General features: G+C 42.1%; 1 protein-coding gene across 1 annotated transcript; it reads left to right on the top strand.

Annotated features, from left to right (window-relative positions):
- Positions 1-1,280: 1,280 nt before the first annotated feature.
- On the top strand, positions 1,281-23,775 carry LOC127607304 (testis-expressed protein 264 homolog). Its single transcript, XM_052075501.1, has 4 exons — positions 1,281-1,911; positions 7,274-7,495; positions 18,003-18,168; positions 22,545-23,775. The coding sequence occupies exons 1-4, from the start codon at positions 1,657-1,659 to the stop codon at positions 22,814-22,816; spliced, it is 915 nt and encodes a 304-aa protein (XP_051931461.1). The 5' UTR covers positions 1,281-1,656; the 3' UTR covers positions 22,817-23,775.
- The last annotated feature ends 1,993 nt before the right edge of the window (positions 23,776-25,768 follow it).

Below are 25,768 nucleotides of genomic sequence, written 5' to 3'. Positions count from 1 at the left end.
TGATGTAGATTTGAATAAAACCAATGAATACAGTACTGCACTTTTTTTCTAGTGGTATTCTGCAGGTACTACTGTATATCGGAAACCGCTGTCAAGTATGTTTTACTTGAAATTAACAATCACATTTTCATATTCCTTAAGAACAGGGGTGTCCAAACTTTTTGCCAAGGGGGCCAGATTTTATGTGGTAAAATGTCGGGGGGCCGACCTTGGCTGACATTCTTTACATCAGGGGTGTCCAAACTTTTTGCCAAGGGGGCCAGATTTTATGTGGTAAAATGTCGGGGGCCGACCTTGGCTGACATTCTTTACATTGAACAACAATATTGTTCAACAAATTTTAGTAAGCCAGTCTGTTTCACATTTCCATTTTTATTTTAATTTCAACAATCTTAAGAATTTCTTTTGGTTCATTTGAAACGGGTATATCACATGCAACTGCTTATTCACTTGACTTTTTCTTAAACAGAAGTCTCCTGAGTGCAAATTGATTGATTTGAAACATAAAATGTATCACCATGACTTTTCAATAGTCACAAAACCTTTGACTCGAACAACAGGGAAATGAACAAGCAATACACATATCCACAACTGCAAGGATCATTTGAAATATGACATATCAGTCAATATAAACACGGAGTGATGTCTTGTTAACTCGTGAGTGATGCCCTCTAGTCTCTAAATGCTATTACTCATTTAGTGAATGCTATTACTCATTTAGCCACTAGAGGGAAGCAGTACTCTATGAAACATCACTCACCAGTCTACGAGACCTCAGTCAATGCAACACGTGTTCCATTGCGCCCAACCTGCGGGCCAGACGGCACTGATTTTATGACAGGGGCCGAGGGCCGGATGAAATTCGACCGCGGGCCGGATTTGGCCCGCGGGCCGGACTTTGGACATGCTGCCTTAGAATAATGCTTTATTGATACTGACAAAAGAGGTTTTAAGAAATAACATTGCAGTAGGCAATACATTAGTCCAGTGTTGAACGCATCTGCCAGCTCTGAAATTGTGTGTTCGAAAACGGGCTCTGGCCTTCTGGAGTTTGCAGGTTATTCCCGTATTTGGTTTTCTTTTGGACACTCCGACGTACTCCTTCCAAGAGAGTCATTTCTCGTAGCCATTGTTATTCCGGGAGTGGAATTCATTCTTTTTTTTAAAGGGGATAGGTTATGTACTGTATGTGGAAAGCGGGTCCAGCTTGCGCGGTATAAAAAAATATATACTAGTCTTTCCCTCTTATTGTTGACACGGACACAAGGAAACGCAGTCGTCACAGTGTACCTCGTTTGAACGTTTCGGCTGAATTTCACGATTTAAGTTATTCCTAACGTTAAATGTGTTTAAAATGGAAAATGAGGCATTCATCTGAAAAACGAATTTTCGTTTGTGGTGTCGTCAACAACTGTTGTTCAAAAACTATTACCCCCGCGCCCCAATTACTGGCTGTAATGGTACATTCCAGGAAGTTTCTTTCATTCATTCATCCTGCGACCAGGTGGTTTCATCGCTAAATGCATCACAATTTCAGTCCACATTGGATGAAAGAAAATTCATGCGTTCATCCAATTGTGGCTTTATCCAACACCGTGTCCTAGTTGTGAATACACGACGATTCTTAAATCTAGTAAAAGATTATCACCGACTGTCATGTCAGAGTGGACTAGTCTGTGTGTGGCTGTTAGCTTGTTCCTCACTATTTCGATATTAGCAGGTTATTTTTTGTACTCCGGACTCTTGTCAGATATCATTATATTAACTGGATCTTCCCCTATAAGAAAGCTAATGTTCGTCTACAAATTTAAGGAAGGACCGTATAAAAAATGTGCAGAACTGTTTAAAGAGGCCAACAGGATCGGACCTGAGCTCTCTTGTATCGGAATATTTTATGATGATCCCACAAAGGTAAGAAAAACACGCACCAGCTATAATCAATATGAGGCATGTTTGGATTTGCACTTCACCTCGAAGTGTTGGATTTCGGTGGTTAATATTCGGGTAATACACGAATTCCATCGGTAGATGGCAACATCACATTTCTCTAGTCTCGACAGTATACAGCGGCAGAAAGGTACAGTCGGGCAATAATTTCCATGGACAGAATTTCAAATAAATAAGCACAATACATTGGAATTCATGCATGACAGAATTGGGATGAAATATACATCTCATCATAATAATGAACTGAGCTAACAATTTGGGAATGGGTGACTCATATAGCTTTTATTTGAGTGTTGCTGAACTATATATATCTGGACAAGATGTTTTTAATTTCAGATTTGAACCAAATACTATACATGCTTCCGTTTCGGCCACTGGGACGTGTAGCAAACCTCATCATAAATTAAGGTCTTTGGGGAGACTACAAACAGTCTTTTCTGGCTTGAGTTTATGTTGTGTGGCCTAAACTTGGATTCTTTCCTCTTTCATCTAGAACTTCTTCAAACAACTAAGCATATGCAGGAAAAGGGGTTAAAATGGCATGACTGTCCGTGTTTTATGTTATGGTTTGTTATTGTATGTGAACTGTTTTGTAACGTGCTTTGTAACAACTGCAGCTGTTGTGAAAGCGCTAAATAAATAAAGTGTATTGTTTTGCATTGTCAAGAAGTGTCACCTGCTTTTTTTCAACATTTTAATTGTTGGGCGTTGTATATCTTTTGGGCGGCCCGGTAGTCCAGTGATTAGCACGTCGGCTTCACAGTGCAGAGGTACCGGGTTCGATTCCAGCTCCGGCCTCCCTGTGTGGAGTTTGCATGTTCTCCCCGGGCCTGCGTGGGTTTTCTCCGGGTGCTCCGGTTTCCTCCCACATTCCAAAAATATGCATGGCAGGCTGATTGAACACTCTAAATTGTCCCTAGGTTTGAGTGTGAGTGTGGATGGTTGTTCGTCTATGTGTGCCCTGCGATTGGCTGGTAACCGATTCAGGGTGTCCCCCGCCTACTGCCCGGAGACGGCTGGGATGGGCTCCAGCGCCCCCCGCGACCCTAGTGAGGATCAAGCGGTACAGAAGATGAATGAATGAATGAATGTATATCTTTTAAATTAATCATCCAATTAATCGGTAATCTGGAATTTCTCAATTGCGAGACTAAAAAAGGGTTTCTTATCATATTTTTTTCCAGTTAAAAATTGTCATTGTCAATAAAATAAAAATCCTTATGGGTTGGGCCCTCGTCAGAGAGACGAACACTGTAGAAAATGGATGGCTAGAAATTCTATGATTTTCATTTACCCCAGTTAAACCATGATTGTAATCAAGAATATTAGGAAATTGAAAGCAAGAGACAGTTTTAAACAACGCCAGGTCATTTGTCACTTCCCGTTGCCCATAGGACAGATCATCTGAAGCATCTAAATCATCTCTGCTTCATCACTGTGCATGTGTTGTAAACTGGTAGGCTTTCCTCCACCGAGACCACTACATATAAAATGTTGTGGGGTGGAATTGTTTTGAGATGTTTTCCTACCTCCTGTTCATGAGAGCTTATCCAAACATCACTGAAGCTGCGCACAGCAGGCAATAATATTTGTTGGAACTGCTTCTGATACCTAATTCTGAACACGCTCTGCAGTCTTCCAACTCATGTGGTGTGTTTTCCCACCTGTGAATCCACCAGACATACTGTATTTTCCATTTGGCTTAATCCAAACAGAACTTGAAATTTAGAAATGCCTTTATGTTGGAATGCTAAATGACAAGCGTTGAATGATAGACAGGCAAACAGATTCTGCATATCCTCCTGTCAATGAACTGGAAGTTCCATCGTTATGGAAAGATGCGCATTCTACAAGATCGTCCAACGGATCATCATCTATAAAAAGAAAAAGCAAAGTGTAGAAATGTTGAAAAAAAAATCTAAATAGCCCCAAATGAACCCCAATCTATTACCCAAAATGCACCTGAATAAATTTAATGTAGAATACAGTGGTGCCTTGCGATACGAGTGGAGAGCGATGATTATAGCTATACAGTATGGGCGTTTTGTCGTAATGAGCGCGGTTCAGGAACAAATTTAACTCCTTTCTCGTGGCGGCACACATGCTCTAACCCTTATCCTAACTAGACTAACACTATACCCGGAAAAGAGTGTGGGCCTCTTGCCTTTGTCTTACTGTACCCTAAAAGAAGCTTCATGAGCAAAAGGGAACTCTGCTGTGAAAGCCACTTTAACAATATATAATCAGATTTAAAATTGCAGCATGTTACTGCAATTGTGATTGCCAATCATTGCCTCCTCCATGATCTGAGCGGCCTTTTAATAGTTATGGCACCTTTCAAATAGCTCAGACAAAATCTTCCTTGCCCAATCTTAAATCTTCCTTTCACAAGCCGACAATTAGGATAGCACTCGGTGCTGGCACTGCACGGTGTCTGCCAAGTCCTGATTTAAGTTCAAATAATTGGTGTAATGATCTCAGCTCATTAGTGTCCAAGGCTGTGGGTGGTTTCAGTCCTACACAGGAACCCCAGAGAGTGCTCCCAAATAGGAGCACTCCTATTTGGTGTCTAACCGGGGAGACACTTGCTATTGATGTTTGCGGTGAGAAGATTTTTCAAAAGGTGCAGCTGACAGAGGAACAGTGTCTGCATGACTACTCTCGTCCCCTGACTTGTTCTTCTCGTGCCCCTTTCTCACGTTTACCACCGTTAATTATTTCCTCTGGGGAAACTAAAAACTTCAGCAAGGACTTGAGTTGTTCCTGTGATGGTTGCCATGGATACTGGGCCGGAGTGTCTCTTTTTTTTTGTTCCCGAAAAAAAGCCATCACATCGTCTGGAACCCGCTCATGAATTCCTCCTCCCTGACAACTCTTCAATTTCAAGCGGTGTTTCCCTGACCTAATGCTGCCTCTTCTCTGCCCTGTGGCTTACTTCATCCTCGACAAAGATGTTTACATGCTATCCACGTTCATATAGCTAGTTCAGGCCAGTGTTTTGACATACATTGTCTTCATTAAAATCGCCGGCGGTGAGATGAGACATTTGAAAGTTTCAGCAAGCCGCGTTGAGGTCATAAGATGACGGAAGGCTGAGAAGGACGAGTTGGTTGGATGATGCGAATTAGTGCAGTCTTTTGTGGAGCCTGATGAAATAGTCCACAATCTCACTAGCGCTGTGCCTGACAGAAAGTCCATGTGAAAGTATTTGATATGCCAGGGAAACGGTTGCCTTTCCCCTTCCATTGCATCACTCACCATAAATCATAAAGAACATTTTAATTCAATGCCACTGGGATGCATTGGATTCATAGTCATTTATCCTCGGCCGAATTGTTTTGTGTCATCGTTTTGTTTGAGATGTCCATCTATCCGTTGTGGTCATGTATCTTGTTCAGGGTCACAGCGAAGATGGAGACCGTCCTAGCTGACTTTTAGGACAGAGGCGGGGTACACCCTTGCCTTGATCAGCAGTCGATCAGTCTAAATAATTAAGTACTGACGACTCATGCAATTTTTAGGAATGTCATGGAAAAACAAAAGCAAGAACAAAAAATGCTCTTTGAACTCTCCCATGGAGAGACCAAAGACATATAAGATGAGTTGTCTACGGCTGCGTGGCAGTTGATCTCTTCTTTGAAGCGTGTTGAGAGTTTATTTTGGACAAAAGTCATGAAAATAGGCTTGATAATATTCTCACCATGGACGTTTTGGCGTCTCACCTGATTCGGCTCCTCAACCTGTCTTATTTTTAAAAGACACTTTCAATGATTACATCACAACATCATTAAATAGAAGATCATGTTTTTTTTTTCCTGATATTAAGTTTGCACTTAAAACCCAACTTGGCATCGCTGTTCTGTCACATGAACCCACACTGTTGTCTTTTTTTTCACCGGTAGCAGTCGCGCTAGTGGCAAAATTGCGACAGCTTAGGCACAGTAAATGCAGAGGCAAAACAAGAGCCAATTGCTTTTTTTCCTGGATTCTCTACATGCAGTTCTGCGGTTATCGATAAACCCAGTTGGCTGAGAGTTCCCACTTGTGAACTCCCAAAAGATCCATCCGTGATGTCAAGAGTGTGCAGGGTTGGATCATTCGTGAGCAGAATATGGAACACATTGAAACGACCAGTCTCAATATTTCACTCTGTTTTTGACACATTATTTGTCCTGCGTCCTGTGACATGGAATCAATTGGATTGATTTGGAACAATTATTCGATTTTTTTCCCATAATTGCTCCTAATATGATCACCCCTGATTTAGTGAACGCACCTAAAATGCTTACAGCCCCTCATTCACACTTTTTCCCCTCCACCCCCCCAAATCAAGTCAAGTCAACAGTATTTGTAGAGCACTTTCAAACAGCCATCGCTGCATACAAAGTGCTGTACATGGGGCGATTTAACATACACAATAAACAGTAAGACGAATCGGTAATAAATGCGGTAGAAAGCACCAAGCAGTAAAATCAAGAACAAATCTAAGTCATGCTGAGTCGAACGCCAAAGAATACAATTGAAAAAGAGTATTTCTGGACCGTTATCTGTGTGATAAAAGTACAAATTTTGTCAAACTTATTTTCCCAGCAAAACTTTGGTTGAACTCCAAATTGTACGACTTGACTCCTCGAGGTTCCACTGCAGACTAGAATTTCTGCTGAGTGCCAGTCCACATGGGGCAAGAGGTTTGGGGATTGGTTTTTAACCAAATTTGATCAAAAACAAAAACTCAAAATGAATAGCTCAAATCTTTGCGGTGATCGGTCACAGCTAGTATATTAATAATAATACATTTTATATATAAGCGCCTTTCAAAATACTGTTGTGGAATGTGAGGAGGGCAACGCCAGGGGACAAAAAAAAAAATACCTGCACGACAAACACATTTTGTTTAACAAACGAAAAACGGTCATTATCCTGTAATTTGTAGTTCTCTGCAACACTGTTGAGCCGGACGAAAAGTTTGCATTATGACAGCGCAAGAAGAACATCAATGCGATAGGTTCCCTGCACAAATCCCTCTACCTTAAGTGTTCTGTGCTTCAAATGGTACTCGGCATGCTTGGATGCCCCAAGAGAATTCATTTGTATAAAGCGTTGCCTCTCCTCGCTTCCTCCATCCTCCTCTACTTAATTGGCATCGGGTTCCTCTGAAGGCCCAGAATACCAAATCCGTGTGCGTTTCCTCTCAAAATTTGTCACCTGGCTGACGATACAAAAATATTCATATAGTCAGCCACTCAACCCTTCAAAATAGATGCTTGCCCGTGCATGTTCTGTTTTACTAATCCCCCTTTTCCGACAATGTTTATTTCATTCAAAGGTGCCCGGACCGCAATGCCGCTGCGCTGTGGGCAGCATTGTGAGCGAGGGTGAGGACAAGGCCGACAAGGAGCTTCTGAAGTGCTACGAGACAGCTGGCTTTAAAGTGTTCTCCTTCCCTGAAGTCACACACGTGGTCACTACCTCATTCCCCCACAGGACCGTTTTCTCGATCCCCCTGGGAGTAAAACGGGTCTATCCACGGCTAGAAAGCTACATCAAGGTATTTAGCCTTTTTTTTTTTTTTTTTTGTGGTGCACCCCTCCATAACACAATCTGCCTTCTATCGCCTTACAAATATTGCTGGAATCTCAGGCTTGCAAGTAGAAATGTGATCTAGAATATGAATGCGAGGTTGGAAAAAAAGGTCCTCTTGGAAACAGGACACATATATTTGGTATGGATGGAGAAAATATTTGAAGCATTGTCAAACATGTGTTCAAGTGGAATGTCTATTTATTGAGATTGGAAAGTTACCATTGCATCACACTCATCAAAATTCAGAATCCGATTCCTGATCCTTGTGCTACTTTTGAGTGTCTGTCAAACTTGTGTTAAAGTGGAATGTGTCTTTATTGAGATTGGAAAGTTATCATTGGTCAAAATTCACAATCCCATTCCTGATCCTTGTGCTACTTTCTAGTGTCTGCTCCAGTTGGATCACAATGGAAAATTCCCGTCAATTAAGGAAAAATGTCTAGGGTAAAGAATCATGTTGGGCTTAACTGCAGCGTTAACTCTACAATCACACGGCTGATTTCTGAAAGTCAAAAATTTCTACGACTAAACTCCCAACACGTACAACATAGCCCTTATGTCCAAGCTGCAAAAAAAAATGCCTTCTGGTCTTTGGAGTAAACAAAATAGATCATCAGAATGCAGCTGGATGTTTGTTGGGATTCAATCAAGGAACGCCACTCCTTCATATTTACCGGTAGCTTGAAATGTTTGGACCAAAAAGCGCCCCAAAAAACTAGTGTGTGCAATGTACAATGGATTGAGTATCCTTTTAGTAACGTCAACAATGATTAAAAAAATTCAAGCGTTTCAGTTCAGAATTAAATAGGCCTTCAGGCTTTGATTTTCGCTCTTAAGCACCTGCATTTACAAATTCCATTTTGTAAAAATATATTCCTTCACTTCTTGGCAGGTGGAGATTTGACAAGACACACACACACACACACACTCACGCACACACACGATGAATCACAGGCTCATTTTAGCGGTGCAGACAAAAGAAATGAAACAAGAGGGTGAGTGGGGGTGACAAAATGAATCATTGCTAGAGGTGAAGTCAAACCGAGGAAATTAAGTCCTCGGTATGTAACCTCATGAAGTTTCTGTATTTTTAATACCGGTACTCTTTTTCACATATCCCAGTATGCTCAGGAGTTGTGAAGGTATTATTTGGGTAGCGCAGTCAAAAGAAAGGAAAAGAAAGTCAACATTCTTTTTAGCACCGGACGATGAAGGGCCTTACTAGGTGCTGCTTGAGGGATGCCGTGTAAATGAGTCACTGGCATGCGCTAATTTGTGTGGTGAATCCGGCGATTGTTTAATTATGCAGCAGGCTCAAAACAGGTGGCAGCACCACAGGTTGTCTTCAGTTGCACTGCTTCTGTCGGAGGAATGTTGGGCCGCGTCCTGTCTGGCTACCGCCGCCATCTGTTCGGACGCTGCCTAAAGCTGGCTGCCCTCCAGCGAAGAGATCGACGCACGCAGCCAATGATCTAACCGGGCATCGGTCTTCTTCTTCTTCTTCACATAAATGCATCACATTTGTTATCTTTGCTTCCCCTCGCATAGCTCAGCTGTCTGTTTCAGTCCATCCTATCCACCTGTGCACCCATGAGATTTTGTGCGTGACTCACGCAAGAGCGGTACTGTAGTTGCCCAGGATTGCTCCACTGGTATTGTTCCATTCAGTCGGAACTCGAACACAACCTGTGAAGTACTCGGATACAAATGTTGTTTGTTTGTTTGTTTATAGAATATATTTTTTCATATATGACATTATAGAAATTCTGTACAGACTGTAGCTTCAACGTCATTTCCGGTTCGCGACTGACAATAATTTCACCCATCATTTCAACAGGAGGGCGTAGACCAGGGGTGCCCAAACTGTTTTGACCGGAGATCTACTTTTCGTTCAACCAACCTCCCGCGATCAACCCGTTACAGCGCACGCGCGCATACGCACGCACGCATGCCATGATGAGCAATAGCCTGGCGATGAAGGCTTTGCCGCACCGAGGTAGCCCGTTAACGTTCGGAGCTCATGCGTACCGTTTTAAAATTCTTCTCTCGGCCCTGCAGATACCCATTCTTTGCCCGTCCCCTCGGTGAATTGTACAAAACAAACTCTGAATGAGAATGTTGGTAACGATAAAAGATATAGCGCAACAACTTTGATCACAAGCTGCAACTGCAGACTGCTGAGCGCGAACAACTTGCGGTGACGCAGTCATACGTCACCGTAGATTAAAGATCACCTGCTTTCTTTTCTTTTTAAAACACTTTTTGTCAAAGTGAGACTGATGGAATGATTAGGGTGCAGTGTGCATTCACACAAAAAATACATTACTAACATGCACAGAGACACAAATGTTTGTGGAGGGATGGGGGGCTGGGGGGGGGGGGTCCCTCTACACGCCTCGGATCGACTTGGGACCAGTCCTTGATCTACTGCTCGATCGCGATCGATGTAATGGGCACCCCTGGCGTAGACTTTTTATGTTCGTTGTAGCCTTTTGTCATTCCAAAAACCCAAACTTTAACAAACTCTTGACAGGTCTTCCCCTAGAGCTGCAGATCATCCGGAATATTGAATAACACTGTCCGTTCGGAGCTGGTTCCCCGTGAATAAAGCATGCAGTTGACGTCTGACACATTGAATATCCCAAATGGTGAGACCTTTTCAAAGCAGCTCATCAGCATTTAGCAAATTTGGCTCGCCGCGGCAGGATGATTTGTCGCGGTCAGACACCTTTGTTTTGCCACCCTGTGGTCAGGCCTGATATTTGCCTAGTCAGACCATCGATCAGCCCCAGAGTCTTTCTTCTGTGCCTTACCCCTCAAGTGTTGAGCTTCATCACGGATGCGGCAGCGTCTTGAGATTCTGTTGGTGCGCAGTGGCCCGGGTCTTCGGACCTGCAGTGAGGACTGCAACGGGAAGATAATATTGCTGACATTCACAGAGATGTGAAGGTTCGAGAAAGGCAGACTATGGAACATTTGTTTGCTTGAGGGCACGAAAGCTGATTGCCAGCACTGAGCCTCTGTGCTGAATATAAAGCATTTTTACCTTTGTTCCTCAATAACGTCCTTATTTTTAGCAACCGACACATATGGCAACATGCTCACGAAGCCTCACAAAGTGCTGCCTCTTGCAATTTTGTGTTAGTCTTGCCACTATGGCGAACCTTGCAAACCAGGGCGCATCTGCTTGTCCTCAGGGCTTATGAAACATGCAGATATTTGGCTATGATGTAAATTGAGAAAGGTCAAAGAAGGTCATGGGGTTTGGTAGTCTGGACAAAGACATAGAGGCGGAGTTGTATGCTCGGGAGACAATAATGTCCACACAAACGCGAGCACCATTACTCAAGACTGACGATCAATCCGCACAATTGACAATTTTTTTCCACCTAATTTATTATGTCAATCCCTAACTGACTGAACCACTTTGAAATAACCTTTTTTTTTCAGTTTTTTCAATTATTTTGCCGTTTCTCCAATGTATTTATTTATTTTTAACTACCGGTACTTGTAATTAAATGGACCGTAATCAAATTTCAAGCCACAAAACCAAGTCGGTGTTCTCTCTTTGATGGAGAACGTTGCATCAGGAGCCTGCGAGCGAACACTTCCCACTGGGGGCTCCACAGAGTTTGCCCCTTCAAACATGACTTTCATCTCCAGGCGTCTGGGACTCTACTGTTGGTGTTAAATGTCACATCTGCATTTGATTGATCCGATTCAAACTTGACCCTGTCGCTCTGAATCAAGATCATGCTGCCAAGTGTGATTGCGAGTTAAGAAGGTGACTTGTTTCGAGATGGTTGCGTGCTGCCGGCGATCTAATCAATCAAGTTAAATGTGTGTTAAAAGCGCTTTTAAAGCTGCCTCCATTGATACGACTTGACTGCTGTCTTAGATGTGATATTGTGTCTTGCCACGAGTGAGATTTACATTAGATTGAGGTTTGCTCTGTATGTTGTAGGTGTTGCACACTTTACACAGTTGTCTTGTTCAAATGCCGATCCCAGCTGACTTTTAGATTGGTCTCGGCCAATCGCAGGGGACACAGAGACAACCGTTCGCACTCCCATTCCCATCCAATGATGATTTGGAGTCTTCAGTGAAGCTAATGTGAATGTTATTGGCAAATAGGAGGAAACAATCATGGAAGCTACAATGAGAAAACCAACACAAGCCTGGGGAAAAGCAAGAAGCAATGCAAACTGCACGGACGAAGGCCGGATGTGAACGGCCAACCTCCGAACGGCAGGCGGATGAACCAAGCACTTCCCCCGCTGCGGTGCCCTCAAGGGATTTTGTGAATAGCAATCGAGGAGGCCATCTTAAACCATTCAAGTATAAGTGTGACAGGGATGCGGTCCTGTTAACGAAGTTGAAGGTGTCTGGGACTCCAGTGGGGGAAATAAAGAAAATTGCGAAGATAAAGAAGAGGCTTAGGAATTAACTGCTTTATTCAGGTCACTGACTTTCAGGCAGTCCTTTTTCATATTGTCATGGCTGAACACGTCAACGAAGTGAGAATTGCGGCTTGAGTGACAGCAGGATTGTACTTTACTGGCAGTGAGTTCTGTCACTCATGTCTTCAGCACTTTTGCACCTTTAGGGCTTTTCTGTGAAATGTAGACCAGAGACTTCATAGATCGTCTCATCATTTGTACTTGGATGAGAGAATGGCGGTGTGAGGTTTGCCTCGCCGTGATCTGAAAGTCAAGTGTCACTCTGCTTTGCAGCCAGTGAGTGTGAAGAATGGCTTGGCACTGGCGTTTAACTTACTTTTAGTAAATGGAAATGTAATGGTGTTTTCTTTTTGGCATTTGTAGAAGAACTAAATAGTTGATTAGATGTTGATGACATCCTGTGCTCCATTCCCCACCCCCATAGTCAGTCTTGGGTTCTATTGTATTGAAACTTGTAGGATTGTAACAGTGGCTTTCCTTCCTTTATGCTGGCCTTTTCTAGAGAAAAGGGCATTTGTTGACTCGGGTTGTTGTTTGCATATTATTATTTGTCAATTATTTTTATCCATAAAACAACCTGTGTGTCATCTATGAATACTTATTCCCTCTACAGTCCAGAAGATGCAATGCCCTCTGGAATCTGAAAGCATGATCAATTTATCTTCTGGACATCGTGATTAAGCAGTTTTTCATGTGTGTATAGAATTCAGAGATGTACTTTGTATGCTGTGAGTCTGCAGTATGAACGCTCATCCACACATTTCCGACCCATACATCATCAAACGCCAAATATTTCCTGATCCGCACCGGTGGGTGAGCCTACTGACATTTTACGTGAATCTGCTAAGTTGTTTTGTGTAACGGTTGTTGTCATAACATTTAACTTTAATTGAATCCCGCCTGTAACGTGAAGTACTGTATATAAATCGGACATTTGCGGTGATGGTTGAGATTCAGCCACGCAGACGTTTCATGAATCACGAGCGGCAATGACGTGACGTCATCTTTAGTAGACGTCTCCATGGATGAAGGAGGTTGAAGATCGTTGCTTCATCTCCCCAAATTCTAATTCATCCTCCCTCCTCGCCAGTCTGGCGATGTGAGATGATAAAAAGATGAGTCCCTTCATGGTGGAACATATTTTATTCGATAAACACCGCGCCACGTCGTGTCTTTTTTGGGGTCGTGGTGAGCATGTCACTCGACGTCGTGCTTTGTACGCATGCCTGTCACATTGCGCACACGTAGCCTTCGTGTTATATAAAGCATTTGTTTATTTATGTAATGGTACCGAGTTCCTAAAAAGGTCGGATTTAAAAAAAAATCTGAATTGGTTATCACGTCCCGCGAGGTGAATGTAACCCAATTCATGTTATCGCTAATACAACATCCTTTCTTCTTTACGATGCATTATGCATTTGCTTGGCTTTCTAGGAAAAGAAATCAACTGTCAAGCCATAATGTGCGGTATAGGCTAAGTGTATCGGCATGTTTTACCATGGGAGATCAGAATTATCTGGTTTTAGAGTTCTAAAAATACACAACAGTGTTTCTTTTATTTATCCAAGGGAGCGTGACGCACTCACTGTAGGGTCTCATGCAGATGTAGTCCCCCAGGCGAGGGACCTGGAAAGAGAAAACACATCCTCTTCCTCTTGTTGACCATCTATCGGTCACCAGATCCCTCGGGATGTGCTTCAGATAGGCGGTAAATAAGCAGCATTTCATCGGTGGAGTCTTTTGGTCATGATAGTGAAAAGTAAATCGGACAATAGAGCTGCACAATTACAAAAATGTGTTTCTTTGAGCAGCGTGACAAATTTGTTCAGTAATTAAGGTGCTTATTTACTGTGCATTGGTAGATGGTTGAAAGCATTCGTTTAGCGAGGAAAAATGATACACTCGCACTAAGCAGAGAGAGCTGTTCTCAACAGTGCTTCATTTATAGACATTTGAAGTGACGGTCATTTTGTCAGCCAGAATGATTTCCCTTATGCATTCCCTTAATTGCGCCGCAGTATAATCTGTTCGAATAGTATAATTTGTGTGTAAAGTCTGAAAAGAAATGCTCTTCCCATGACCCGATCGTCTTTTCTGCCTTTAAGTCCTCGCACTGGTCCCAGTGGTCCTCGATCCTGCGGTATATGGAGAAAATACAACAAAAATCGATAGCGCACCATCCTCAATCCCCTCCCCAATTGTACAAGCATAACGTGTTGTGCGTGTCAAGAATTCCACTGTCGGTCTTATTATTTGGCCTTTGCTCTTTGTCCCAAGCCACCAGCCGGGAAGTAGCATAGCAAGGGAGCAGCAAGGCGCCATTGGTTAAGTCTTTACAGATAATGACTCCAAGGAATCAATCTTACCTGTCCTATTTTCCACACGGTTGAATTCACAGGCCCAACAACAAGTCCTCAATGAAGTATTTTCAGCTAAGGCCTTCACATACATTAAATATACAGTGGATGTCAAAAGTCGATAAACACCTGTTCAGATACCCTTTTAAGATAAAAAAAAAGAACCAAAACAAGTCACTTCAAGGCTTTTTTCCACCACAGTTTTGAAAAGATTACTGTAGTCCCCTTCCCATCTATATATATATATATTGCGCGTCGTCCCGCACGAGGTCTGTCCTTCCGTCTGTCCCTTTTCAAAACGTACCTACTTCACGGCGCCGCTGCGCGCCACCACTGCGCCGCTCAGGCAGTGGCTCACTACGATCGCACGGGCATCTTAGCGAAAAAATGTTGTCTACCCACAAGCATTGCAATGAAATTGTTAGTTATTTAGAAGAGCTAAACATCTCTTTATTTTTGCGATAAGCAATGAAGATGAACAAAAAGTTGAACCAAGCAACAACACTTTTGTGGGGCGAAGGCCCACCTTACCAGCCTTCCGCAGGAACTAGCTGATGAGCCGCCCGGAGGGCGGCGAACCACCACCTTACCAGGGCGGCTCATCAGCTAGTTTTTTCTATCACAAAAGCCCCACATTTGACTAGGCATGTGTTGACTTTTTATAGCCACTGAAGCTAAAATAATTTTTAGAGTTTTCCCAAATGTAAAAAGCCGCAGTTAGATTTGTTCACGCAAACATCAGTTCCCTGCGTAGTCAGAACTTGACGTTCCGTTTTGCCATTGATCACCGCTGTGTTCCAAAAATGATTCAAAACACGTGAAAGATGATGTGGAACCGGGCGAAGCGTTCTGTCAGGACAACAAACAAGGGCACTCCAATTTATTTTTGGTTCATCCCACCAAAACCTTTGTGCTGCTATTAATATACCGTTCATATTAATCCGATGCTGAAAAATAGTCAAAAGCAACCTTTAACAACCGTCTACGCCATTTTTGATTAAAAAATAAATCTATGCAAAACTGGAATGGCGTTTTTGCCGGGAAGCCGGGAACCCCATCAAATTGGTCGGAAATGCATACACACAAAACAAATCTACGACTAATTAGCGGATATAATGAAAGTCCACTTAAATTATTCATGTAGCCTAAATGAGGCGCTGACTGCGGTGCTTCAATTATAGTCGGACAAGCATTGCTGCCGGGCTAAAGTCTATCACTGGATATGATGCTTTTGCATTTGTGGTCTATTTTATTGACCATTTTTACAGAAGACAGACTGGGTGCTGTAATCATCACATCGTATCACTGAAATATTACCTGTCACTACGGTCCTTGTAAAGAAACAAAACAAAGCTCAAGGATCATGATTGAGATTCTTGAACTTTGTATTACAGTGCAACATGCATTCCTGTTGTGATTAATTTCGGATTGCTTTTTTTTTTTTTTTAACTGGTCATGTCATTTTATTTTTCTTACTTGTCGAGCCAACAGTTTTACTCGAATAAAAGGTCCCCCCCCCCACCCCACCCTACATCTCAAAAGAACAGGAATAGGAAACTGTTATCTGCTAATTTTCTTCTTGCTCTTTTTACGACAAATTTATTTGAAGATGGGATTCATTTTAGGTCAATTCTAAAGAAGATCGAAGCTGAACTGCGATTGGACTACATGAAACATGATGGGGGGCGGGGGATGGGGCAGCCGGCTCCCTTGGTTTTGATCAGGACCTCAATGCATGCATGCATAGATATGACCTATCTTTATTTGAAACATTTATTGCAAATGGCTCACAAAGCCCACATCCTGAAGTTTAAAAGTAAAAATGATTGACGCCTTTGCAGAGGACAAAGAGGTTGATTGGAGAAGATTTAGTCTTTTATTAGACTGCAGTCTCCTCTTAAATAATGCTACTTGTCAGTTCATTTGAACTCAGATGCATCGCTTCCCTTTCTGTTGCGTCAAATTCTCCGAATTCCATTATTCAGAACAAAAGAAATAACGAATGGAGAACGGACCGACTGCATTACCGAGCAAGCTCCCCTTAATGCGTTCTTTTTATTTTAGTTTAACAATTTCTGATGGCTTGTGTCTGTCATGTACCACATCAGTATGCATTATGCAAGACATATTCTAAGCATGACGTTGGATACACAAGCTTCTGGGGCTGTTGGGGGTATTGATCATTCATGTTGAAATCACCGAAATGGATGTTGCTGCATATGGTCGAGCAAGGCTCGTCAACAGCTGAGACAGATACTGAAAAAGAAGATGGGATGGAGTTTGAGAAGAAGTCAGATGTCTCCTGCAAGAATATACTTTGCGCGCGCGTGTGTGTGCGTGTGTGTGTGGTTTTGTCTTTGTGTCTTTGTGTGTATGTGAATCCCAGAAGTTGTGTTCCACAAAAAAAAAAGCTTCCTGTCTAGACTTTTACTTTATTCAAAGTGGACTATAAGCGCAGCCCGCAAGGATGCTTTTTTCTCTCAGGAAGAAGCCGTAGAACAGTCTTGCCGGTTGAAAGTCTAGGAAGGGCATGCGAAATTATTGATGGCTCCAAACACTCAGACTGGGGTACTAGCGATGGCAGCGAAACCCGCATTTAACATTTAAACAAAGGCGTAACATTCGAAACCACTGATACTGGGACTGTCAGTATCACAATATTTTGGACTAAATATCTTTAGGCTTTTCCTCTCATCAAAAAAAAGTGATAGCTATTAGAATAATGTAGATGCGTAAATCAAAAAGATGCTTTCCTGGTTTGCTTGAGCTTATTTCTTTTTTATTTTTCGATTTCTGAATAAACTTTCATTTGAGCAGGTTGACCTTCAAATGTTCTTTCAGCTGTTAATCGATGACCCTGCCCTGTTGCAATGGAGCGGCACCCTGTCAAATGTTTAGCTCATGCCGAAAGTGTGGAAGTGAGCGTCGCAAGAGCAGAAGAACAAAAATGCGGCATATGAAAGGTTAATGAGCAGTGAGAAGCGGAGCGGGGTTTTGTTATGTGAGCCTCTGGTTGATTGACGTGAATGGGAAAGATGGGAATATGGCAGCGGTGATGCAGTGTTCCCTCACTGATCGCGAGTGTTACGTTCCAAGGTGCACTCTGAATAGCCGAACAGCATTTGACCAACATTTTGAGTTTCCCAACAGTCTGAGTGAAACAGCATGTATGTCCGAACGCACACAGGAGGACCACTCCAGAAACTTAAATGTGCCGTTCGGTTGTTCAGACTGCCGGTGCGTGCTCTCAGCACTCCCAACTGGAAGGCACGGTGTGCCACTGTGTCAGGCAGTCCAGATGGAAATGGTCCAAGCACGAGGTGCTGATTGGGACAGAAAAAAAAAACTCTTGCAGGGCAGCAATTTTACAATTCTGTTCCATTGTCAGTTGTCAATTCACGGGTGATGGAATAATGTGCTGACAAAAAAAAAAAACCTCACATCTGTCCAAGCTGTGCTTCAAATTAAATAGAAAAAAAAGGAGTAGCATCTTTGGAAATTTGGGAAACACCATATCAGGTTACGCTGCAAATTCTCACTCCGAAGCTATCAGGTGCTGATAGCAAAACCGGTGCATGTGCTTCAAAGAAGATAAGACAAATTGACTTGTTTTATATTGTCTGAGTTCACAAACTTCATTGTGATGTCATCACAGGACAGGAAGCTGTGTGCACACCCGTTCCTCGAGATCTACAGTAACGATGTGATCCACTTCATGGCTCCGTTGGCTCGGCAAGGAGATTTCTACGTTCCGGAAGCCCGTCTAGCGGAAAGGAGGCTTCCAGAACAAGAAGAATTGGACTCTGATTCGGAAATTTCAGGTATTTTCTATTGCACCTTGGAACTTAATGGACTTGAATGTGTTTTTGCACTGTGTATTGCATATGTGCACATACCTGTATTTTCCTTTGTCCTCGGCAATACCTGATTAAATTATCTTGGTTTACTAAGTCGGAAAACTCTTGTTTGATGCTGCATGACTGTATTATACTGCTTCCCCCAGTGACCCAAGAAACATATATTAGAAGGAACACAGTGATTGGAACAGATTAGTGGCATTTCCATGTATTTCAATTGGCAAATATGATTTGAGATTTGATTGCTGTAAGTGACAAGCTTGGTCACCAAATGAAATAAACCTGTATGCCAGGGGACGGCCGTATGTCCAATTTCAGTTTTATTTCATGTTATCATTTCATAACTACTGTTGCGGTACATATCATTTTGGAAATGTTTCAAAACTTGACACACAATGGCAGCCTGGCCAGGTGACATTACTCCATACAACACTGGAATCAAAATGGGAGTTTAGAAAATTCAGAGTGAGATTCTACCATCCCATTAAAAAGGATAAATAAAAAAAATTATGAAGAAAGTCTTTCAAAATTCAAAATTAGAATATATTGGACAGCTTATGTTATCAGGTTACAGGGCCCCTGAAAGGGTTAATTAACCCTGTTTTTTCCAGGTGGTCAGTCGATCGTTACATTATAAAGCCCACATGTCATTCAGCCGTGTTAGATGACCCTGACATTGTTTTTCCACATCCGTTTTAATTTATGAGAAGTGCGCAGCACCGTGTTGTGATTTACACCTTTTCAGGTGTTAATGAAAAGAGCAGACACAACAGTCTCCGCTGAATGTGTCCTGCCACTCACCCAGGGGCCGACAGCAACAAGACGGATGCCATATGGAACTTTCACTGTAAAAGATGCGCAAGTGTTTTAACGCTATTCCACTTGACACTAATTTATCCTCATGAGACTTCTATGCTTCTGAGGGAGTGTTTACCACAGTTGCTGCTGTATGAAGCGCATCCTGTTATGCAATGTTTAAAACGAAGCCTGTGTGATAGGAATGGCAGAATATTTTTTTTCAGTTCCATAAAATAAAGTCTGTGTTTGAAATCGACACAAGTGGAAGGTCGTACGATAGATCTTCTGTGAACATCTGAATTTTGGGGGGAGGTGGGTTTTGTTCAATATATGGCCACCTTGCCCGAGGATGTCACAAGAGAAAGGCCTTCACTTAGTATTGGATTGGTCAATTACTGTACTTATTGTTGTGGAAAAACGCTTTGTGCTTAAATTAGAAAAGACAATTTCTACTGTGCTGCCGTCATAAACACAATTGTGGTTAATTGTCAAGCGGTGACAACTGGGTCCCGCAGGGCACTGACCAATCGCAAGTGTTGTAGAAGGCAGCGAACATTGCATTTTCGTCAGGGTTCGTTCAAGCTTGCAATGTTTGCAAAATGTTTGCCAAACAGTCGCCACACGTTCGCGTGTACTTTTCTTTTCACAAGAACAAAAACTCAAATACTCTCGGAAACCTGCCGAACTCTGACGTGAACGTATATTTTTCTACCTTCGCCAACAGTCGCAGTTGTTGGCCTCTCAGTGGGATCAGGGGCTTTGGATGCCTAAATGGGTAAAAGAATGACATGGCAACAAACAAAATACAACCAAACTGCAAGATGCAAGTTCCGGAACTGTTAGACAGCATCTTAGGAATTCTCCTGTCACTTTGTGTTCCATGTCTGTTCGCACAAAAATTAATTCGGACTGTTTGCTGTATGAAAATTCATGAACATATGCAGATCTTCTGGGGCACACACAACACCTGAAATTTATTCTGTGTTCTTCAGTTCTTTTTGCGACCCAGGTTGAGGCACGTTCTACTGAACACTCCATATTGTATTTCAGTTTATTATTTCAATCGCTAGTCCACCAGTCAAAGGTTTTGACAAAATCTCATTCAATAGCACGAGAAATTGTATTCCAACTTTTGACTCATGGAGTGTATGTCTAGCCAATGCATTTGGGATAAAAATGCCTAGAGAATTAATTTCCACACCAAAAAACTGTAGTACTCCTGCAGTTTATATTTCTGACCCAAATCCCATCTAGCGGTTTGATTTTGGCATTTATACAGTGGCATACCATGAAGTATAACTCATTCCGCTTCTACCCTGCAACGTGCATGCTTTTTTTCCTTTTCATTTTGTTTTTGTCTTGCTTGCATTCATCAAGGGCATACACTCTACATGTAAGTTGATCAATTAAGATTTAATCAATCAAGAACGCTCAGCTACCTTTAATTGTACTTTTTGATGACACTTTTGTATCCACGTACAGGTATGTCGATTATTCAAAGGCTTATTTTAAGCTTTCAACGGCATATCCATCCATCCATCCATCCATCCATTTTCTGGACCGCTTAATCCTCACTAGGGTCGCGGGGGGTGCTGGAGCCTATCCCAGCCGTCTTCGGGCAGTAGGCGGGGGACACCCTGGATCAGTTGCCAGCCAATCGCAGGGCACACAGAGACGAACAACCATCCACGCTCACATTCACACCTAGGGACAATTTAGAGCGTCCAATCAGCCTACCATGCATGTTTTTGGAATGTGGGAGGAAACCGGAGCACCCGGAGAAAACCCACGCAGGCCCGGGGAGAACATGCAAACTCCACAGAGGGAGGCCGGAGCTGGAATCGAACCCGGTACCTCTGCACTGTGAAGCCGACGTGCTACCACTGGACTACCAGGCCGCCCTCAACGGCATATGTTCTTGGCTATTCAACATCTGTTATATAGGGTTGAAAACATGCTACTCACACTAGAATTGGTTATTGCATTACCTGTGATCCATTTCTCTCTTTAGTTTGGTCCTAATGTTCTCTCTATCGCTCTAGTTAGCTAGCTAGATAGATAGATAGCTACAAATATACTATATTACATGCAATATTATAATTTAAAATACCCTTGTGTCACTATAGTTCACTACCAATATCTGTTATCAAGAATAGTTTATGCATTTTCAGTGTATCATTGACCTATTAATATACCGGTAATAGTTCTTAACGGTACACTCATTTTACGAACCTTAACCCATATTTTCCCACAACAGTGAACTATTCCTCATTAGTTCAACATGAAAAAAAATATGAAGACACTTTGAGCCACATGGCTAGAAAGGTAACCTTTCAGACCCTCATTCAAACCTCTAAATTGCTAGAATGTAACTAAGGAGCAACCTGGCCCTCTTTATCTCAAACTTGAATTGAGAGTTTTTCTAAAGTCGGTTAATGATCTGCGCTGTTTGCATGCTGATATTTGCTCGCCTTGCCCTTCTTGTTCCACGCGAAAGGTTAGTTCATACTGTGTGTTTATCTTCCTCATTTAGTTGGCCGCTAATGACAGACTTGTTGCTTATTTGGACATATTGATTTGAGAAAAGCGCACCCTGCCACACAAAAGGCCAAAAAGGGCAGCAGACTGGTACAACCAGGTGTAAAATTGATCTTATTTTCCTGCAAAGGGCAAACTGGAAAAAAAAAAAACAGTGGCAATCACAAGGTCATATACTGTATGTAATATAAATTTCCCATGAAAGAGAAGAAGGCATTTAGTGGATGTAAAATGTCTTAGTGGAGAAAAAGTGCAAATTTTGACCTTCCTTGTTAAGCCAAGAGGCAATGCAAAATGTCACTGGGGCAGAGTTAATACAGCTTTGGAATGAATATTTTCGGCGGTGTAAAATGTAAATGCAGGAGTATGAAAATAGTCATATTATTTTGGTGAGCAACTTGTTTTGGAAAACGACATTTTACCAGGTGAATATCATGTCAAAACTCCCACACACGTCCGAGGCGAGCAACCACAGTATCACTCCAGAGAGCTGCCAAATATTCCCGTACTTGAATGATTACATATTGGACTTTTTTTCACGGTTTCAAATGATTGCAGAGTGTCTTAATAGCATCTCTGTGGCATGTTTTCATCCGAAGGCTTTTTCTTGTAACTTATCAATTTTAACCTCCAATTGTTTTTCTCTCGAATAATTTTTCCATCTGCGGTTTCAAAGAAGTAACGGCGAAATATGACTCTGCTATTGACAGCCAATTAACTGAACTAGCCAGTTCAGCTATGTTAATGACAAGATGAAAGTGTCATCTTACCAGTAGTGCGAATGTCGGAATATTTACATCCATAGTTACATAAATGCATTCTGCGCAGTCAATGTTTAGGTTAAATAATGGTGGAGTTGCAATGCAACTCAAATTGGAGCGAACAGATTTTGTCTGAATCTCTCGGATTATTTTGGAAGCCCCGCTTTCCTCGTGTTTGTTTATGGAAGTGTGCCCGCCATCTGTCCCCATCTCCTCCTCTTGTTTTTGATGGCCACTCTCTAGGTGCAGACTCAAACAGCGAATGCAGCTCAGGGACTGGGATTTTCCTGTCAGCCAGTCGAGAGACGTCACTGGTGGCGTCCTCGACCCGGTCCGAGTCCATCCGGGACAACGGGTACGCAAATCACACAGGGAAATCGTCCAGGGACCGCTCGCTCGTGGAGACGGACTGGAAACGGAATAACCAAGAACGGGATCAGTTTAAGAAAGGCTCGAGCCAGGTGAGCCTTGACCGTGTCCCGCACTTGTTGGGTGCTGTTGGTGGCGAGGAGTGAAGTTTGACCCGAGCAGATTTCAAGCCTTAGACAGTTGAACCATGTTGTGTCAAAGGTTCCTCTGCAAAAACAAAACTAAGAAAAAAAAAAGTTCTCAGGATGCGCTAAAGTTTTTTTTCTTTCTCTGTGATTCAAAGTCACAAGCCCACTCTTCTCCTGGAGGCATGAATCTTAAATACTCATCTTCATGTGTGAATGTCATTTTTTTCACCATTTATTATATTACAATATAATTTTGGCCGATTGTCACCCTAATGACATGGATAATATACTCTTCATCCTTGCAGTAAGGATTCCTGCTGAGAGATTTTCACGCTTTTTTTTCAAGAAGTGCTCCTCTTTGTTGAGCAAAATAATTTTGACTTTCCACTTTGTGCCTCTCAAGCTCATTTCTAAATCTGATTATTATTGCGCTAAGGAATTTATAGATGTGCCCAAATCGGAGGGGCCATTCGTTGGTTGTGGCTTCTTCAGTTTTCATTCGTTCTCCTGTTTTCTTCTTTTCGTGGGAACATTAGCGGGATCAGAGGTCATTGACGCCAGACCCGAGAGAGGGGCCTGCCTGTCTTATGATATCTGTTGTAGGTCATCCCTGAGGTGTTTTTTTTTTTTTTTTGGTGGGGATTTTCCACTTCAAACTCATGCACAAATGCCTTTATTTTGATGCTGGTGCACAAAAAACGTAATTAGTAAATAAAATAAAAACTTTTTCAAGTTGTTCCTTCAAAGTTGTAAGCGTACACTTATCCAAAATATATTGATACTGTAGTATCAAGAATCAAGATTCAGGGCCAACTGAGTGATCCAGTCTTAGTGTCAACCCGTGTTCAAATATTTGTTGTGTTACACATTCTGTCATTTCTGATGGCCGCTGATCATTTTAACACCTGCACCCGCAAGTGCTTGTGCTGTTTTTAGTTCTCTTAAAAGGTTCCAATAAATGTATTTTTTGAAAAAGATGCTTTGTGAATGGATGATTCCTTTCCAGAATCTCTTAAGACTGAAAGGCATGATGATGGTAATGCTATGGTCGGATTTTTGCCAACCTTAAAGGGCTCCCAGTACAACATCAACCAAATATCTCAAAAAAATGTAGGAATACTGAAGTGATCTTATCTGAATTTACTTCCTGTGAAATCTGGACCCGTTTAAATTGAACACAAAGCTGATGTAGCCACAGGAAGCCTCGACATACTCTCCAGCAAAGAGCAGCACAACGGTGATTCTGTTTCAAGACATGACTGTGTTTAAATAAAGTACAACATTACAGAAAGCAATTTCGGGCTTAAAAAAGAAAAACATTCCAACAAGGTTTTATTTCGGGGGGATCCATTTTCTATTTAAGATTTTTCAATGAATAAAAATGTGAGATGATGGTGATGATGGGAGGATGCAATTTTTATTTTCTATTTTCTTTCTTTAGATTGATGACAGATCAATTCCAATTAATGAAATCAAATACAGTGTACAATAAATGAAATCTTTTTTTTTTTGTGCCTGAACGCTCACCACAATAAAGATCTGAATTCCAGGCAGAATATTTGCCTTTACAATTCATCAACACAGAGATAAATCAACAGATTTTTTTTGTGGATACAAAAAAAATTTCAAATGAATGAATTATCTTTGCCTCCTGTTGTAATGTTACTGTGTTAAATAAAACAATTAAAAAACAATCAAGAAGAAATTGGCCAATATCAAAATTGCAAACAAATATCCACCAAATCTGTTGGGCCCTCGTTTTAAATTATAAGTGTGTTCCCGGAACACATGTAACTCCTGTCTCAGGGCACCGCTGTACATCACCTCCAATGTAGTATCCAAAAGTATTGATATTTGATTTTAGAATCCACTTTAGAGCGTAAAGTGTCTTGGAGGGATCGAAATTTCACACTCAATCTCTTCATCACCAGTACACATTTGGTTCTGGTGTTTAAGAGAACCTAACCTAATGCGCCCCCACCCCCCACCCCAGCACCCCATCCCTTGTCCGATTGCTCTTTTTTCCCCTCTCCGGAATAAATATGGCAGCAGCAGTCTGCAAGACCACCTGATGACCCGCAGCTTGTGATATATGTGCAGTCATATCCAGCCGTAGCCTTCATCTCCGAGCAAACAAGAGATCACAGCGAGCTTTTCACAGCAAGCCACTCGGTGGCTGCGAGTGTGCAGGCGGCACACACACACATCATCAAGTCACAGGCGCGCCCTAAACCTCGATATGGAGTAAATCGCCTTTGCTCATGTTGCCTGTCACGAATGTTCATTTAGGACTCTTCAGACTGCCATGTTGGCCTTGATGAAAATGAGCAATATAATGGCTTTTGTCTTGTTTTAAATCAAAGTTCGTGAAGCCCCACCCCCCTCTCCCTCATACCCCCCCTGACGCTTTCATCACTTCATACTTGATGATAGTGTGAGTCACATGTGCAATGGTTCCACAGCTGCCCCAGTGGACTGAGTTAGAGCCTGCCGCAGGATACGACTATTCATTCTTAGCACTTATTACTTTGCACCGTCAGAATTAATCGGGAAACATTTTATCAAAGCCCGAAATAGATCACATTTGGCAGCCCCCCCCAACACCAAAATTTTTGCTTATGCAGATACTTGCCATTCACACGTCGAATATCGACTGCAGTCAATTCTTTTGATTTCAAATAATTCTTTTGATTAATAATAATTCAAATAATTGGTTTCAAAACATTTTTTGGTCATGCAGCCATTCCACTTTGGGGGGAAACTAAACTATCCCGGGATGCCATCTGTTTTATTTTATTTTTTTAAGATCTGATGTTGTATTTCAAAATAATGGTGGCCTGCAGATAAAGCTGTCACAGACCCTGTGGACATTCATATCGGTGCTTATAAATCTCAGAAACTCTCCCAAGAGAAGCGTAGCCCATAACCTGCTGACCTGAGAGCACAAGCCACAACTCTTCCTGCATTTAT

The sequence above is a fragment of the Hippocampus zosterae genome, chromosome 9 (genome assembly GCF_025434085.1).
Source record: "Hippocampus zosterae strain Florida chromosome 9, ASM2543408v3, whole genome shotgun sequence".
Taxonomy (NCBI): Eukaryota; Metazoa; Chordata; class Actinopteri; order Syngnathiformes; family Syngnathidae; genus Hippocampus; species Hippocampus zosterae.
This window is presented reverse-complemented; position numbering and strand designations above follow the sequence as displayed.

Bases quoted from the DNA above. Each gene is read 5' to 3' on its own strand.
- LOC127607304 (XM_052075501.1), top strand. From the start codon at position 1,657: ATGTCAGAGTGGACTAGTCTGTGTGTGGCTGTTAGCTTGTTCCTCACT. The intron at 1,912-7,273 runs GTAAGAAAAACA...TTTCATTCAAAG, and splicing joins TTTATGATGATCCCACAAAG to GTGCCCGGACCGCAATGCCG. The intron at 18,169-22,544 runs GTATTTTCTATT...GCCACTCTCTAG, and splicing joins CTCTGATTCGGAAATTTCAG to GTGCAGACTCAAACAGCGAA.